Below are 19,184 nucleotides of genomic sequence, written 5' to 3' on the forward strand. Positions count from 1 at the left end.
TCTCAATCCCGTTCTTTCCTGCCTTTCTGTAATAGAGAGGCTTAAAAGCAAAACACTCAAATTCCCAGCCTCCTTTGCAACTATGTGACACAGCTCTGACCAATGACAAGTACCGAAGGAGGGCTTTCCTTCAAAATAAAAGCCAAGCTCTTACCAAGAAAAGGATGTTCAACATCCTTCTCTCATGGGTTGGTGCTGCAGCCACCATCTTGCGACTTTGAAAATTAAAATCACTTGCTAAGTAGGAAACTGAGCCAGTTTCCTTAATGACATCCTTGAGCATCTAACCCCAACCCTGCACTGTCTTCCTTTAAATTTCTTACTGGGCGAGAAAAATAAGCCCATAGTTTAGCCTGTGTTTGTGCAGTTTTTGGTAACCTGCAGACTAATGCAATCCTAATACTATGCGTGCTAAGAATCAAGTCTATCAAAGCAAATGATGTTACAGATAACTTTGGTGAATTAGCCATAAGCTATACTAATGATGAAAGAATTACCTAAGGGAAAAAGATCAAAGAGCAAACGAACAGCAACTATTAATAGTAATAGCAATATTAATATCAAATAATAGTATGGATATACTATATAAAACATAATAACAAATATTTATTAAATATTCCATGCCAGAGACTGTTAAAGAACTTGAATATACATGAACGTATTTAATCATCATCGCCAACGTGAGGCTGATTCATGTTACCATACCCACCCGTGGTAAAATTTTCATCCATCCTTGACAAAAACAGACTAATATGGTAAAGACAAAGTTAAATTTATTTATTGAGATCATGACCTTTCTATTTTTATGATATTAAAATGTCCTTTCTCTTATGAAATGAGAAGAGTGGACAGCAAGTTTACATTCATTTCAACACGCCTTCCTGGCAGAATAAATAGGTGACAAATCAATATCTGTGCCCAGTGTTTTATGAAATTTTAACAGTTCACAAACTCCAAAAGCCAGAGGCCCACTAACGTTAAGGAACCTGCCCGGGACCACAAAGCAGTTTGACACCAAAGCCCAGGATCATATAACCTAAGGATACACCAAATAAACTCAAAACAACTATTCTATGCAATTCAAGATATAAACGTCTGACTACAAAGGAAAACCACCATCCCAGTAACATATAAAGTGGGAACAAGGAGTTGTAAAGTAAAATGATTTCACCATGTTGCCTCCCACAGAGCTTTCCCTGTATGATGTAGATTTAAACCATACCAGAGAAAGGGGAATCAAGACAGGAATTCCCACCCATTCCAATTTAAGTCTCAGGTGATCAGGTTTGGAGGTTCACACTTGGGCATACAGAACTTTGGGGTCTCTGCATACACTGTGTCTATAAGAAGTTCGTGGTATCCCACATCCAAGGAAAGAGCAGGTGAGCAGATAACGTTCTGCCCCTAGAACTTGCTCCTCTGTTTCTGCCAGCTCTACAAAAGTAGGGGGATCATACATGAATAAAGATTAGAAACAAAAGTGAAACGCAGGCAAATTCTTCCTTCCCTCAATCCCTGGCGTTTTATGCCACTGCATTTCAATTTTTTAAACTCATGAATTGTTAAAACTCATCTCTAGTTGTTTGGAAATGTATGTTTGATCAAGCAGTTTCTTAACAGCTAAAAAATGTAGCTTAGACTAATATTTCTGACAATTCGACCAAGCATTTTCTAATAAATTTAAGTGTGCTTAAAAGAAAATGGAGTATGCAACACTGCATAATATAAGGGTTATGCATAGGAAGAATTCAGAAACTTATTGTCTTGAAGAATTCAAACAGTTACTTATATATATAGAATCGGATAAATACTAAATAGGTTTAGTCTACACTTTTTTATTTTATAAAATTTCAGTTATTTCAAAGCCTGGCCAGTTCTTTTCTTTTTCACTTGTTTCCTCAAATGTTACTGAAGACATCAAACAAAAAATTTTTTTCTTAAAATATAGAAAACAGTTTATATCTTTATAATGGAAAATAGTAAATACTTCCCAGCTTATAGTTTATTTGTAGTTATCTCAAATGTTAGGTCCCATATTTTTTAATTCAATCTTCCAGCACCCATTTCAGTACATAAAAACAGGACATAGAATACACCAAATGTAGTATACCTCTTGTTTATCCAAGACTTTATGATCTTTGGTCTTTATTTTACACACATTATTATTATAGAATGTTCTCATCATTGTCACTATCTAAATCCATCTCACCTTGACACGCCTCCAAACACACGCGCGCGCCCACACACACACACACACACACACACACAATCCCCAGATATTACCAGCATTTCAGGAACATAAGCCCTAACCACTCAGTGACAACAGTAGAAATTCATTTTAGCCAAAAGGTAATGAGCCTTACTTATGCTGAGTGCAAAAAAGCTAATCCTTAAAGGTCAAATACTGTGTGATTCCATTTATATGACATTCTTGAGATGACAAAATTATAGCAGTGAAGAACAGATTAATTGCTGCCGGCGGTGGGGTGGGGAGTGACTGTGGCCATAACCGGGCAACAAGAGGACTTGCTGAGGCAATGGAATGGTTGTGTCTTGACTATCAACGTCAATATCCTGGTGTAAGATATTCGTCATGGGAAAACTGGGTAAAGGGTGCACAGGATTTTCTGCATTCTTTCTCACAACCTCATTTGAATCTACAAGTACCCCAACCTAAAAGTTTATTTTAAAAAGGTAATGAATTTTAACTCTGGGGTGAATACCCAGGGGAAATCAGATAAACACCCCAGCGCCCCAATCCACTAATGGCTAGGTTAGCTTCTAGGAAAATTACTATCGGGCCTCACCAGAATTTTTCTTTAGGGTCTCTTCTTTTCTTACAAGCTTTTATGTTGGGTAGGAATAAACACGAGCTGGAGAAGGCCAGAAAGGTGCTAAGGCCAGATATTACAGTGAGTGTTGATTTGTCAACTAAACTACCAACAGTTAACAGGATCAAAATGTAAACTTTGATTTCAATTTATTTAGCTCAGATCAAATATTTGAGACATTCTAAATCTCCACAATCTGACTTTCAACTTGTAGGTTGAAAAACTGTATCAAGAGGGAGGAGAGTTAGTTCGTTCCAATGACAAAACAAAGTTCCCCTTCAAGTCGATGACTTCAGTCAACTCCTCCAAAACACTTTTTATGATTAAAGAATATGAAAGTACAGAAATGGTGGAGCCAAGAGAATTTAAAATGCAATGACTTAACTTTCCACTCCACAAAAACTAAACCCACCACCACCACCACCACCACCACCACCAAAGATACATCTTTTCACAGACTAAAGAAGAAAAGGAAACACCTGAATATAGCAAGAAACACATAATCATGTAGTTTAGTAAGTAGTGGTCAATTAGCATGTGAGAACAGTTTTTTTTTCTTCCTGAAAAGATAAAAATCCTAAACCAAAGTAATACAGCAATCAGCTTATTTTTCTCTCCAAAAAGGCTGACATTATAACCACTGAACATATTTTTATGAACTGTATATATTCGAGCTCTGGCAAAGCTACAAAAGACCGATTCTATGGTCCATAAATTGCTTCTCCTTTCTAATTTAACAACATTAATCTAAATAAAAAATAGTGTAGGTGAACAGTATAAGTAAAACAAAATCTTAAAATCAAGAAAATGATATTCAACAACCTGGGCTTTTCCCCTACGAACTAGGAAATGTCCATCACTGCCACCTGCCATGCTTCACCTCTATGGGTATATAATGTGAGCATACTTTGGTGCAACGAGTAGCTGATATAAATGTGCACAAATTCAGCCTGCCTGTGCAGCAGTCTACTTCTGCATATTTCCAGTCCACTTCCATTGAGTAACTCAGGCTCCCAACCAGCTCAAGCCTGAAAAACAGACATCAGCCTTTACCAGAACGCGAGCTCGGCTCACTCTCTTCCAAACCACAAGCTTCTACACTCCAGTGGAGTCACTCCCGTTCCCCGACTCACTCCCTTGGCTCCCAGCACACTGAACAAAGGTCCACATATATTTTCTTACAATCGTGTGTGCTGCTTATATGACAGCGGGTCGGTCTGGAATTTCCTTCATGTCTCCTAGTCCACTGGTGGGTGAATTCCTACTCCCCCAAGACTCCATACACACTCACCTAGGAAGTTGAGTGTTGGCAGAGGACAGCTGTGAAGGCACTAAAGAATCACATCCTACTTACAGGACGCAAGAGATCAGTGAATTCCTTGAGGGACATACGTCTCATTTCATCTTGGAATTCCCAAGGCTTGGGAAATAATAGGTATTTCAAAAAGATGGGCTGCAATAGGAACTATGATTAGACATTGCACTAAATAGTAAATGTACTTTCTTTCACTTTATCCACAAAACAACCTCAGGAAGCTAGTATCCTCATTTTACAGATGAGGAAATTGCTACCAAAAATGGGGTGAGAAGAAGGAATGGCCCATAAAATACAGTTATCAAGGAACTATCACCAGTGTCCACATTTTCATATCTCTTTAGTCTTAGTTACTTCAGGTAATTACAATTTCTTTTCATTGCCTATAAAACTTATAAAATAAGTAACAAAACTACAATAAAAGTAAGTTTTCAAGTGAAACAAGAAGCACAGTTTTCCTGTTTTTAAAAGGTTATTGTATCTTTAGTTCAGATTAAATTTATATTTGAGAAATATGCCACTATTACTTTATGTAATATTACTTTATGTGACTTAAATTTCAAATATCACCAAAAGCAGACCTTATCTTATTATGATCACTTAACTCCCCCCACAAAATCCAACCAAATAAAGTTTTCCTCAGGCCAACAGCAAATTTTTTTTTTGAAAAGAAAAAGTCACAGTGAGTTTTCTTAGGAAGCAAAGAAAATCTGATTTCAGGAACTGAGCTTTGAAGTGATAGTGAACCCTACTCTTACTAAATGACAAGATCATTAAAAAAATGATAGTGATCGGCGATCACAGCTGGTGTATTTCCTTATTTTTTTATGTCCTTCCTTGAGAGGAAAAATTGGCAAGTAGGTAGTCCCCTTCTTTCTCTTTGTTTTATTTTTTAACTGTTCTGTGAAAGCCCAAGGTCTGGGACGCACTATGTTAATCCAATCTCTACATACAGCACAGCAGTTGGAGAGATTTATTTTGAACCTCAGCCAAGATATGCAAAGCTAATTATGGAACTTAATTACTAAATGTTTCAAAGGTTATTTGAAGGCAACTAAGTTTCCACCAACATTGCAAAAGAATGTTAATTTCTTTTACCATAAATTTAAGTCCTCACTTGTTCAAAGTCACATGCTAATACAGTTTGAAATTATTATTTCAGTTTTAAGTGTGTTTTTTTAACCTACAAATTCAAATATCACTCTTATAAAAGCTAAATACTTGTGGCCAAACAGGCATTACTTTGTGAGACATGCTTTTCAAAATTGCACACAGATCATTTAGTCGTATTTTATGAATAAAAAGTACTTAAGAAGCAAATATTTATTACTAGATCCCAAAAACGAGCTAAAATATAATCAAAGTATAAGTTGTCAAATGAAAATATGAGACTGCTCATAAACAGTGATAAAAAGAAACTCAAATGGAAAATTTAACTATAATAGACACAATTCTTCCACTAGATTTGAAAGTTAAATATTTACCATAGATACTCTTTTGGGCCGATTCTCATAATTTAAAGTCTTCTGGGCTAAAGGTATTTTTCAGCCCTCTCATTATGACTCAAGATGCATTCTATTGAGTGACTCTGCAAAGAATTAAGTCTTGTACTGTTATGAACTCTTAGCTGACAAATTCATGAGTGAGCAACTAAATCAAAATATGCAATAGCCCCCCCAAAACAGGTAAGGACAACCTAACCCCAAAACAGGTAAGGACAACATAATGTTATTAACTAGAAGGAAATATGATGGGGCCGTTTTACACTTAACATTTTAAAAAGTAACTTTTCATAACTAGCTAAAGCCACATTAAATGAGATCTTTAAAGGAGAGGAAACAATTCTGCAATAGATGTTCCACCTGAAAAACTAAAAACATGTATTTAAACACTCTACAGAAGCAATTTCAGAGGGTCTGAACTCAACAAGTTAATAAAATGGTTTAGAAAAAGCATTTTATTGTTTAAAGCCTTAGGGGATAAAGCTGTTTGTAATTTATTTACGTGTTTTACTCTACGAAATTGCTTTGGTGACCAAGCTTCCCATTGAAGTGATTAAAGACATAAACCCAAATAGTTTAATAAAGCAATTACTTAGGAGTCCAGTTTTTCAACAGAGGTACAATGAAAAATATCAATAGAGCGTTTAGTGTTCATTATTTTCAAGAGGGTTTGTTATTTAGAACACAGTGCTCCATTGACTAGAAGTTAGCCAGGTTTCCAGACACTTAATACTGGACACACACTGGATTAAAGACAGCTGTTTTCCTCCTCTCAGAATATCAGGTGAAACAGTGACAGCCCCTTAAACCTGAATATGGATTTGGCTAAAAATTCAGGTGGCAATTTATTTCTCCTTATATTCCTCCTCTCTAATGACATGCCTAAATAAAGTGCGTTCCCATTTTCCAGGTGGGCATGAAAAACTCCCTATTTTTCAAAGTCCCTGTGTTTACATTGGGGTTCGCCCCACACCCCGATTCTCTTCTAGCTAACGTCTTAGGTTACACTTGCAACATCACAATTACTTCTAGGCAAATGATTGACCTAAATACAAAATTATGTCTTCACTGAGTTTGGGAGAGAAACTGGGCTGGTGGAGTTAAAAAAAAAGAAAAAGAAAAAGAAACTGAATTTTTAAAAAAATACATATTTCTCTACTTTCCAGTATTTTTTTAAAGCATCTTCCTGCAATGAGAATCATACAAATTCCTTTACCGTGTCTATCCGGAGAAACAGAAGGAAACATGACAGCAAAACTTTCCTTGTTCATATCCTTCTGTCATGATATCACGCTTATTAAATGTTTGCTTTCTTCTATTACAAAATTCTAACTCTCAAGCATTCGTAAAAACACAGTAAAGAACAACTTCCAGCCCTTACGTTAACAACACATTCTTATATAAAAAGCACCTTCTACCAAAATATTTTTTACTTTTACTTAAGTAAATTTCAAACTTTCAGAAGATTATGTTTGACAAGCCAGGTGAAGATGGAAAACATTCACATTTCAACTTACTTTCTCTTGAAACAACAATAAATAAATACGAGGTTTTGCATTAGTAATAGCCAAGTGAACATCAAAGTTAATCAGGCTGACACTTAAGAATGTACAAAATGTTTGGTAGCTTTCTCTCTGTTTACTTTTTCTATGAAGGTTTGGTGGGGGGGAAATGTGCTGTTTTCAGACTATCAATGAAGCTTTCATCATGTGGTGTTAGTAGTAACTGGTCCACTTCTGACTCAGGCCAAGTTCTATGCTGGGTCAGTTTTTACTCTATTCTACACAACTGGCACGGGAACAGGAAAGTTTAACAGTTCATTTATTTGGCACAATCCACACGCTGTCACAGTGAAGGTTTTGTCTCTAGCAGTCCTGTTTGGTGACCTCCTCCCCCATCATAGGTTTCTCGTCATTGCTATTCTAATTAATCAACCAAAGGCACCAACCACTTCGCCCCCCTCTACTTTCCACTAAAGGCCTCTGACATCATTTTCTGACCCGCCTTACTAGGTTCTAATATTCTCAGCATGTGTGATTTCATTGGGCACTTCAAACATTGAAACACTTCACTGAAATTTGCTTTTCCATCACACTGGGACTGGGAACCTGCATTTTCAGATGCAGAAGACTGATTCCACCGACAATTTTAAAACAAACACTAGGTAAGGATGGCACAACAGAAGCAGTGCAATGACGCCCAAGGACAAAAATCAAAGCAAGACATTCCTTGTTTTTGATAACTTAATCCTTTAGAATAGGAACTTTCTGGAGACACTGTGAAACGAATGTTCTTGTAAAATTATCACCTATCTTCCACACATTTAGTAAATATGTGCAGTCTGTGTATGATGCCCCAGATGTGACGGCTCCATCAAGAAAAATGAAAAATCAAAAAACGGTACCAGGTGCCATTCTTGGGTCTTGTCCAAAGGCAGCCAGTGGAAGATTCTATTTTATTCTGTCCTCCCCACCTTGAGTAATAATCATCAGCGGCGGAGAAGGAGAGCATTTGGATTTGAACAGATGGCATCCAACACCTAACAAGTGCAGCAACTCTTTCAAGCATTAGATCCTAAATGCCTGATGGTCCCAAGGAGCAGGAGGGCTTATTTGTCTTAAGAGAGTTGGCAGCAAGATCTCCTGTAGTCACCATCGCAACACTTAGGAATATGTGTCATTATCCAATCAGCAACTAAAAGCAAAAAAATCAAACCACCACTTTTATACAATTTCCCCCTCTCTAGTCCAACTTGGATGACCAAATCGAAGCCCAGCAGCAATTCCTCCAGTTAAAGTAAGAGAAAAATAAGCCTGAAGGTAAACGAATGTATTAAGGTAACCAAAGTTATCTAATTTGGACACGGTTGTGCAACACCAAAGGGTTCCGCAGGACACCCTTTCCGGGGGTGTATGTGACTATGCCTGCTCCGCACTTACGTCTGCGATTTGAACTGAAAGCTCTAACCTAGCTATTCAACTTGTCCCCCTTTTATTGCAAAGCTGCATCGTTTTTCATAAGCGCAAAATAGTAACCATACAAACATCTTGATGTTTTACTTTAAGGAGGCCAATGTCTTTCCCAGAGCCATACAAGTTTCCTCCAATACCTTTTCAAACACTACCGAACTCTAAAGGCAGAAGGGGCCACATGCTTGGGGAGGAAAGGCGCCTGGAGCCAGGACCGCAAAAGTAGCTGACCGAGGGGAGGTGACACCGCCCCCGGAGATTCAGAGGGTTCGAGGTGCGGCCGGGGAGAAGAGTTGCTAATTCGAGTATTCACTCCTCTGCTGAGCAAACACAGGCGGAAGGTCAGTAACGGGAAGGGCAGCGAAAAGGCGAATGTCCAGGAGCGGAAAACATAAACCCAGGATGGCCAGGGGGAAAGACTCGGAGATGGGATGCCATTGGAAGTTGGGGGTCCTAATGGGAGAAGTGGGGAGCTAGGGGCGAACTGTTATCAGGAAGGGGCTGGGAGGGGGATTCAAGTGAGGGTTATCGGGCCACGTCCCGACGGGTCTCACCTGGGAGGTCCTCTCCGCCGGGTTCTTCATCACCGCTTGGCGGAAGCTGTTATCCACGTAGGACGCCATCTCCCCCCGCCGGCCGGGCCGGGGCCGCTCCGCACCCTCGTCGGCCTCCTCCGGGCCCAGCGCAGCCGCTGCCTCAGCCCTGAGCGCTCCGCCCGTCCGCCCGCCTGAGGCTAAGAAGCCAAACCGCCGCGGCGGCGGCGGCGGCGCCCGCGGGGGGGTAGGTGGCGGCTCGGCTGGGCCCGGTGGCCCGGAGCGCAGGACAGGCGCGCAGGAGACCGGGGGGGAGATCGAGGCCGCTCGAGGGGCGCCCGCGGCGCGCAGCTCCCGAGACCCGCGGCCGGGAGGGTCCCTGCGGCGCTCTCGGCGGCCGGGAACAACCCTTCCTCCTCCTCCTCCTCCTCTTCCTCGCCGCTGGGCCAGACAAGGCTTCCTGGCGCGCCCGGCTCCCTCCGGGCCCTGGCTCGACACGCCTCCTCCGGCTCCACTCGGGGGACAGTGGCGGCTCCTCCTGGCCCCCGCGGGCCTGAGTTATTTTTAGGGAGGTAGGAGCGACAGTGAGGAGGGGGAGGGCTGCGGGCAGGCGGGGCCTCCTCTCCCCTCCCGCGCGGACGGCCGCCCCCTCCTCGCAGGGGCTCGCGCCGCCGCCTGGGGCTCTCCCGGGAGCGCTCGGGTCTCGCGCGTCCCCAATCCTCCGGCACTGGGTGCCGCGGCCGCCGTGCGGAAGGCCGGCTCAGGTCCGGGCGCTGCGAAGTCCGATGGCCTCGGCCGCCGTCCCCGCCGCTCCCGCTCGTCTATTGGGCTCGGCCGTGCCTCCCGACTGCTGCTGCATCCCCTCGGGCCGCCCCGCCGCCGCCGCCGCCGCCTCTGTGGCTCCGGTCGCCGCCGTGGGCTCCGCCGCCGTTGCCTCCCCCCATCAGCGCGCCCCGAGCGGAGCTTTCCCGGCGCCGGCGCCGCCGCGGCCAGAGCACCCGGCCGGGGCTGCAGACCTCCGGCCCAGTCGCTCTCGGCAACTTTGTTCCAGGTCTGTGTGGGGCGGGGACAGGGAAGGGGGCCTCGGGCAGCCCGGGTCCGCTCTCCCGGCGGCGGGCGTCCGAGGGCCGAGAGCCGCGATCGCGCACGGCCCCCTCGGAGAGTGTGTTTGGGAAGCGGCGATTCCCCTCCTCTTCCTCCGCCTCTTCCTCCGCCTGCGCCTTCTCCCGCAGCCCAAGCCGCTCCTCAGGGAGGAAGCGGCCTCCGGGGCTTGTTGCTTTGTGCTGCAACCATGGTGAGGAGTGAGTGACAGGGCGGGGGCGAGTCGGCGGGCGCCGCATCATCGGGGGGCGGGGCGGCCCCGGCGCAGCGGGTCCCGCCCCCTGGCGCTCCCGGCGCTGGCCGGTGGGCCGCGCCCTAGCGCAGCAGCCGCACCTTTCGTGGTCACCAGGTGAGCCCGGCGCTCGGGCTGCGAGGGGGTCGCGGCGCCCTTGGATGAGCTGTCCAGAGCCCCGCCTAACCTGGCCCGGTGGGGCGGCACGAGTCCAGGTGTCTCGGCTCCGTCCTGGGAAATCATTTTGAACCCAAGGGTTGGCCCCTAGCTGCTTCAGAGGCGATAAACCCTCTAGGAATTGATTATGCTCATGTGTAACTTGCTGCAGGGAAAATGTTCCTCTACTTCCTTTCCTGATCCCTCTGGCACCATCAGACACAAAATTGCCCACGAAATTAAGGAGATGGAAGCGTGCTAGTTTCAACATTAGATCCAATACCACCCCAGACATGAAAACAAGCCAGATTTAAAAGGTGACCAGTCGTTAGTGAGACCAGACGACACGTTTTATGACATAATCAGAGACATTGACAGATCTGGCTTTGTGTTAGGCAAAGCAAACGTTCTTATCCAGACCACATACTCGTTCCAAGTCTCAGTTGGTGCCGAGAACACTAAAACATAGCCCTTTAAGAGGTTACCATTCCCGCTGCTTTGTGTCTTTCCTCCCCCTCCCTTTCAGAGCCAGGTCAAGGTGTGTAAGGTCAGCCAAGCACCAGGAGCAGCTCTGCTGTTCTGGTCCTCGGGTTTTATTTTTATCTGCCTTCCCTACCCCCACCCTCCTCATTCCCAACAAGTTCATGTTTTGATGTCTCTGTGGAGGCTATACTTAGCGAAGTATTGTTACTTTTATGTCCTAGTATTCAGAGGGTACTGAATTTTTTCCAATTTTCAAACAGACTTTTTAACATCTACCTTATTTTAAACACTTGGAATGGTTTGTGAGCAAACATTTTGGGGTCCTTAAGTCACTTGTGTGACATAAAACAGATTTCATGGCTTCTTAGAGAAGGGACTGTGCAACCTTGTGAAACTGGATCTGAGTTATAAATTGTATCTCTAAACCCTCTATATTACTATTGCTGAAAATGCTTCCCCATATTTCTCTTTCACCCCTTAGCTGAGTGCCAGCATCAAGTTCTCTATGACACAGACCACCAACTTGAAAGCAAGGAACATGAATAAGTGACATTACAGCGCTATAAAGAGAAAAGAAGGAACAAATCAAATCCAATGAAGGGAAAAAATATACCTGACATCTCCATCTGGTGTCTAGTAGACATCTCAGAATTAACATGTGCAAACCAGGCTCCAGTTCTCCTGCCCCAAATGTGCCCCACCCACAGCCTTCCCCATTCCAGTTAATGCCATCGATACCTTTCCAAATGCCTGGGTGAAAAACCTTGGAGTCTTTCTTGACACCTTCCTTTCTCTTATACTCCAGTAGGGTCAATAAACCTGTCAGCTCAAACTTCAATCTGGAACCTAACCCCTACCTACCACCTCTACTGCCATGAACCTGTTCCAAGCCAGCATCCTCTTTTGCCTGTGCTTTGCAAATAACCACCTACCTGGTATCCCTCTTTCTGCCCTTGCCTCCAGCAATGTACTTTGAGTCTTTTTCACTCCAGCTCGTCACCCCTCTGCTAATAAATAAATAAAAATCTATGAACATCCCATTTCATTTAACGTAAAAGCCAAAGTCCTTACCATGGACCTGGTCTTGGTATGATCTATGGACCTGGCGCCCCCTACTCCTCCTTATCTCTTTGATCTCATCTCCTACTGCTCTTTCCCTTACTCATTTTCCCAGCCCCACTGGCTTCCATGCTGCTTCTGGAACATAATGAGTAAGCGCCAGTCTCATGGCCTTTCCATTTGCTCTTCCCTCTGCCACCTGAATTAGCTCCCCACTCCCCCAGCCCAACAAAAACAAAACAAAACAAAACCAAGAATATTGTCCCCTCACCTCTTCCATATGTATCTTTACTCAAGTGTCATTTTCCCTGTCACTTCACATGCCCTAGTTCTCTTCCTTCCTTGTCACCATCTAACATACTATATATGTTACTTTTTATTTTGTGTCTCCCTCCACTATAATGTATGCTTCTGAAGTCAATGATTTTTGTTCCCTTTGTTCACTATTTCCCTTGACACAATGTAAATGAATTAGTAATTATAATGTTACCTTGTATATGTATGAGATTGTTACATACATAATCTCACTAGTGTCATTGATGGGGGAGGGGAGGGGCTGAGTCTGTTTCCTGTTCTATAAAAAGAGGATAAAAAACTGCATGCCCTGAAGATTTGCAAGAATCCAACATAATGCAAGCAAGTGCCTTGCATAGTATTTGAGCATTGTGTGTACTCAACAAATATAGTTATTTTTAAGATGAATCTCATCATCCCATGCCTTTGAGGTGAGTGGAACAGTTATTATCTTGTTTACAGAGGAGGAAACTAAGACTAAAATAGGCTACCTGACTTGCCCTAGTTCCAGGCCTGCCTTTAACTTTGGAAGCGCCTACGATAAGCTAACGAATGGAGACCCATCGACCCTATCATAAATACTTCAAGTTATGAATTAACCGGAACATGGTACTGCAGGGAGTACTGGCTTCTGGCCTGAAACTTGAACCCCATTTTCTTCCCATCTGCTACATCCCACACCACAAAAAGGCTCATACAAGTGAGTACACCCCAGCCTGCGCATCAAAACGACATCATACCCCTCCCAAAAGCCATCCCTTGGCGATTCCTCCAGCCGAGGTCCAGCTTTGGAAGAGCAGGCCTGGAAGTGGCAGGATAGTGAGTTCCAGGGTCCCAGGTACTCAGAGAGTATGGAACTCCTAGTCCATGGGGAGGAGTGAAGCTGGAGCAGGGCCCTTCAAAGCATGGGCCATAGGCAGGAACCCCTCTCACCCAGATCTCACAGCCAGAAAGTTGTGAATTCCATATGCAAATCCAGATCTTTTATTCTGAATGCTCTGCTGTGATACTGAACTGCACCAATGACCTCAGGTGAGGCATAATAGTATGTCTTATCCACCAACAAAATGACTAGCTCACTTCTAAGCTATCATTTAACCTCAATTAAAACTAATTTGGATACTGTTTATAATCTACCTTATCTACATAGCCAATAATGCTAATCGCCACTTAACATCTAGGACATCTGATACTTGGCATGCATTGCTGCTTTATTAATATCTGAGCACCAATAGTGTGCTAGGTATAACATGGAAAACAGCATTAGACCCAGATCTGCCAGTTTACCAGTGAGTCTAAACCAAACTGTATCCACCAACCATAATCAAAGTAAGCCATCTCTTATGCTTTATCATAAAGGCAAGTTTAAAAAAATGAGAGTTTCTTTGTTCTGTCTCTACAACCATTATATCATCTAAAAAATCATTAGAGGATAGATAGACAGAGCTCAGGATTTTAAGTCTAGAAATACATTTTAAGTCCTAACCTTAATACCATTCTACTTGTGACTTAAAAGGCCTTGATGTTTCCAGCTGTAAAATCTAATACATCCCTTATTATATCGTGTAAGTTAGGTGTTTAAAGTCATCTTTAAAAGTGAGTTAAAAACGTATTTTTTAATTCCTATGAGTCCAACTATGACACAAGTTAGGAGTTGATATAGCTCCATCTATATCTATACCTATGTCTATCTAGAGAGAGAGAGACAGAGCCATTTTGTTAAAACACACACACACACACACACACACACACACACACACATTGAGTGTCTACCATTCAATCAATCAAATAAATATTTATTGTGTGCTATGTGTCAGGTCCTGATCTTAATGCTTGGAATACCAATGGTGAATAAGACAAATATGGTCCCTTCCCTGGCCTGTGGAAGCTTGTGCCATATGCCAGGCACTTGCTTAATTCACTCACCTCATCTAGCAGAAGGGCAAGGGTGATAGAAATGATCCAGGAAGCTGCCCGGCTCTGCTAAGACAAGAGCTTCCTCTGGTGACCGTTTTCTCAGGTTGTTACAACCCTCTGAAGGCAAGGTTAGAGCAGAAAGAGGTTGAATTCTATTAAAGACATTCCTCACATATTTCCCCCTCCCCTCAAAACACTTTTTTCCCATTGCTTTGCAGTAACCTCTACCCTTGTAGCCACGTCAGTAAGAATCTCAGGAGAGTGGAAAGCTGTAGTTTAGACACTATTATTCTCAGTGAGTACACTCCACTAGGAAATATTGTATTCACCTGCAAATAGCATTCCAGAGAGTCCCTGGTGGAGAGTACAGTTACAGCCATCCAGTGTGTTCATAGGCTCAAGCTCATAGACTAGTTAGATGAAGGGTATCAAAAACACAGTTAGAATTTTAGGTTTGATTTTACAGGAATCATAATAAATTCAGTTTTGAGGATGCTGCCACGTGAGTAAAGACAGTAATGTAGATGTCATATAAATACTTAGGTAGTTTAGAATAATTCTAAGACAAGACCCATTTTTCCCTCTAATTTATCAATCTTGCTACCTTGGTTCTGCCTTGGACATAAATAAATATATAAATCAAAAAACATTTAAGCTAACAAAACTATTCTATTTAGTTACACTATTATATCTCTTACAATGACATAACTGACTACTTTCTTTCGTTGATTTGTTCGCATCTGAAGTGTTGGGCCAGTGGGAGAGAACAGCCATGTTATTTCCTTATTGTGAGAAAGCTGATGCTGACATTTCTAAAAGGAAATGCATTGTTAAACTTTTGATCCACCATCAATTCCTTCTATTGTTGCATAGTGTTTGGCACTTATTTTTATGAATTGCCTTACAGAATTGTAGTCCAAAATCAGTCTACCGATTTAAAGGGGTTTAAGTAAGACACACAGATTAAGTTTTTTGTAAACCTGAAAAGAGGCAAAATTAAGGACTTCACTTTAAAACGTAACAATGTAAATGCCATTACACAGTCAAGGAGTACTTAATGGATAGATTTGAAAGCCCATACGGGACATCATGAATGTTCAAGTTAATAATTAAAAGAGAAAAAAGCCTTCCATTTCAAACATGAGAAGTTAACCCAGTGAGATAATTCTGTCATAATGGAACATTGTATAAAATTGTATCTGGCGTCCTCCAGTTATGTTAAGGTGATTGATTACACACAATTGAAATTACATCCACAAGCAAACCGGTATGCAGTACAGAATGTGTAAATGTGTTCCAAAGAAGAAGAGCAGCTACAACTATTGCCATCTCTGGTATTCAAGGGCAAATAGGAAGATCAAAATCGGACAAGATCATCTGAGCAAAAGAGCAATATTCTTGGCCAGCTGTGATTTTTTTTTAATGCCCAGATAAATAATCATTCTGAAGTCATGATTATTTAATATTTGTTAAATCCAAGACCAGTGCTAGGCACCATTATGTACACAAACAAAGACAATGTGCCTATGTGTTGAGCTTACAAATCTAAATTAGGCAAAGGAAGTGAAGGGCAAACAAGGGCGTGGGAAAGACGCACGGAGGGCCGATTTAGAAAATGGGACTATTTTGTTGTATTGTTATTTTAGCTTTAACTATCAGAAGGTCCGTTGTGCTGGAACACAAAAATTTAAAGGAGGGACCCCAAGGAGAAAACCACATTGCCTTTATGGGAGTTGAAGAAGGAAACCATAAATATGAAATAGCAACATGTATCCAGTTAGAAACAGAAAGGAGGAAAGCACAAGGAAATGGCAAGAGAAACTCTGAACATTGTACAGGATATGATAAGGGGACCAGTAAAGATAATACACGAGATATGGCTCAGAAGAAAATAGAACTGGCCAAGCCCTTGAGAGTCATAACACAGCCATCTTCTCTGTTTTCCTTACACCAACATTTTACTTATCACATAACATAAATAGGCCTGGTGCTAAGTGCTGGCAAGACATTTAAAACAGAGTTCAGTCCCACCTTATGCTTATCTCACCTTCAAGGAATGAGCCTGTGGCGTCATAGTTGTTTGTAAGAACCCGGAGATAATTAAATAAAGTGAAGGGCCAACGTAAACCCACAATACTCCACCCTGACCTGGCCGGGTGCCTCACAGATACGAAAGAAATAGGGACGTCAATAAATTCACTTTTATAAGGGCATGGTGGAATATATGATATGAATGATAGAGTAGAAAAACCTTGGAACCTGCTCTCAGACAGCCCCGAATGTGAAAGCCTGTTCTGACATGCACGAGCTTTGTGACTTTGAAGAAAGAACTTAACATTTCTGAGCATCTCTGAGCCTTAGTTTCTACCTTTGTAAATGTGGTTAGTCATATCTTCCTTGACAGATTAATGGGACCAGGACCCAAAACAGGGTTTTTAAAAGTAAACACTTTTCTCATCTCTCCCCTCTCCCTAAAAGGAATACCATTAAACAAGCATATTTATGTGGCCCTTCAAGTCTCTGGGGGAGAAAGATTTTAGGTCAAAAATATATTGACCTAATAAACTTCATATACATAATTTTGAACTTAGAAAATTAAAATAAGCTTTAATTACTTTATGGTAGATAGCCCAGAGCCTAGAAGGCAAATCATTTTCCATCTGGGCCAGTGGTTCCCAGCTATGGATAATCAGCATCTTTAGGATGCTGAGAGAGCTGGCACAGCTGGACAGAGCTGGCAGTCTCCAGAGATCCTTTAGTGTCCGCAGGACAGAATAGGAGCTGCTTCTCACACGTGTCAGACCTGGGTCTGATGGGGCCTCTGTCTGTATCAAATAAACGAAAGACTAGAATTTACTCTTACAAATATTGAATCTATTGCCAGGTTTATGTCCATTTCAAAAAGTAAGCGATACTTGTCATGTACTAATTTTTAATGCTATTGTCCCATTTTTTAAGTGTCAGAATTATTGATTTCACATATAAATATGCTTAATTCTACACATAGCACTCAAAACACTAAATCTAAAAAATGTAAAATCAAATCAAAGGCACCAGAGAGATTCAATTTGATTACATACATAGATAATAATCACAGTGGTATGTGGATGACATTTACACCTGCCAGATTTCTAACAGATTTTAAAACCAAATCAATCTGTGCCTTACCCTGGCCCCCCATGGACCAAAGAATGATGCTCCAGAAGCCTCCGAATGCCCTGCACACGTGTGTTAAGCTCTCATTGTGGAGGTTCTCAGGTCTTCCTTCTTAAATTTAGACCATCAAGTGCCAGAATTAACCACTTGTTGGTAATCAAGGTGACTTTTAATCCTCAGCCTTATTTTCTTCTCTATCTTCAGCTGCTGAGGCATGTGACATTGCCTGAGAAATGTAATTATACGAAACGTGAATTCCAGCAGAGATAACACCCTGGACCTCCACGCTTGGTCATAGGACATCTGCACATAGATGTACACAGACACCTCAAAATACACATGTCCAACAAAAACAAATGAAGTACGTAGGGATAAATCTAAGAAGATGGCCGGGACCAGTTGTGTTATGCCTCTCAAGAGCTGGATACGGAAAACTGCAAAACTCTGCTATAGAAATCAAAATTGTCTAAGTAAAATGGGGAAGTACACCATATTCACAAATTGGAAGACTCAATGTTAAGTCAATCTTTCTCAGTTTCGTTTATCAAATCAATGCGATTCCAATCGATCCCAGCAGCTTTTTTTGTAGATATTGACAATCTGATTCTAAAATTCATACAGAAGGGTAAAACATGTCTGATATAAAAGAATAAAGTTGAAGGAATCACCCAATTTTAACACTTACTATAAAACCACATCCGTCAAGACAGTGTGGTGCTGGCCAACATAGACATATAGACAAATGGAACAGAATAGAAAGCCAGCAATAGACCCACAGAAATACAGTCAACTGATTTTTGACCAAGGGGCAAAAGTAATTCAATGGAAATAGGAGTCTTTTCAACAAATAGTGCTGGAACAATGTGATGGCCAAATGAAAAATCAACATGTTTGAATTTGAGCTCAACATCTTTCTTTTGAAATCTTTTCTACAAATATTCCCGTATCTTGGAGAATGACATCACCATCCACCCAGTTGCTCAGGCGAAAAACCAGGAGTCATCTTTGACTCACTTTCAGTCCCTGAGTTCAAACATTTATTAAATTATGTTGAATCGCACATCCAATCCTCCCCACTCCCTCTACTGCCATTGACCTCCTTTAGGCACTTCCACACACCCCCAACCTTATCTCCTATCTCCAGTCCCCGCCCCCCAAATGCCTCCTAAAGAAAAGCATGGGAATTTCAGAGTGTACCCATGGAGGTAGCACAGGGAACCATTGTTTCCCTGCGCACCATTGGCAAAAGTGCTTCCTTGTCAAGATTTTTTAAAAGAACATGTTGACATGATGGTTTTTATGATTATGATGAAAAGATGTCTCAGTTAGCCATGTTGAAGGAAGGACCATAAGTTGTGTAGCGAATGCAGGCAAAGGGTCAGACCTCTTTATCCTGCCAGGTGCCTCTATTCAAAGGGCACACCCCACCCCAGTGGGTGCCTGGCCAGTGCCTCGCCCTCACGTCTGGTCAGCTCCCCTCCTACTAGCAACTGCCTGGGCCTTTGCAGAGTGATCGTTTGAAAAAGCAAATCTATCATTTAATTCCAAAGCTTAAAGTTCTTCAGTGTCTTTCCAATACTTACTCCATAAAGTACAGGCCCCCTTGCAATGTATTCAAGAATCCTGTGTTCTGGCC

At 42.1% G+C, this 19,184-nt stretch overlaps 1 protein-coding gene across 11 annotated transcripts in view; it reads right to left on the reverse strand.

Annotated features, from left to right (window-relative positions):
• Window positions 1-10,397, reverse strand: part of RAPGEF2 (Rap guanine nucleotide exchange factor 2) — a 214,743-nt gene extending 204,346 nt beyond the window's left edge. For 10 of the 11 annotated variants that reach the window (XM_019733145.3, XM_019733141.3, XM_019733144.3 and 7 more), the window contains exon 1: window positions 9,172-10,397. In XM_019733145.3, the coding sequence (XP_019588704.3) occupies window positions 9,172-9,240 (69 nt within the window). In that variant the 5' untranslated portion in view covers window positions 9,241-10,397. The remainder of the gene's footprint in view (window positions 1-9,171) is intronic. The other variant, XM_088792556.1, reaches the window with a different exon arrangement.
• Between the last annotated feature and the right edge of the window lie 8,787 nt (window positions 10,398-19,184).

The sequence above is a fragment of the Rhinolophus sinicus genome, chromosome 15, assembly GCF_057876585.1.
Source record: "Rhinolophus sinicus isolate RSI-liver-muscle chromosome 15, RSI-T2T, whole genome shotgun sequence".
NCBI classification, from domain to species: domain Eukaryota; kingdom Metazoa; phylum Chordata; class Mammalia; order Chiroptera; family Rhinolophidae; genus Rhinolophus; species Rhinolophus sinicus.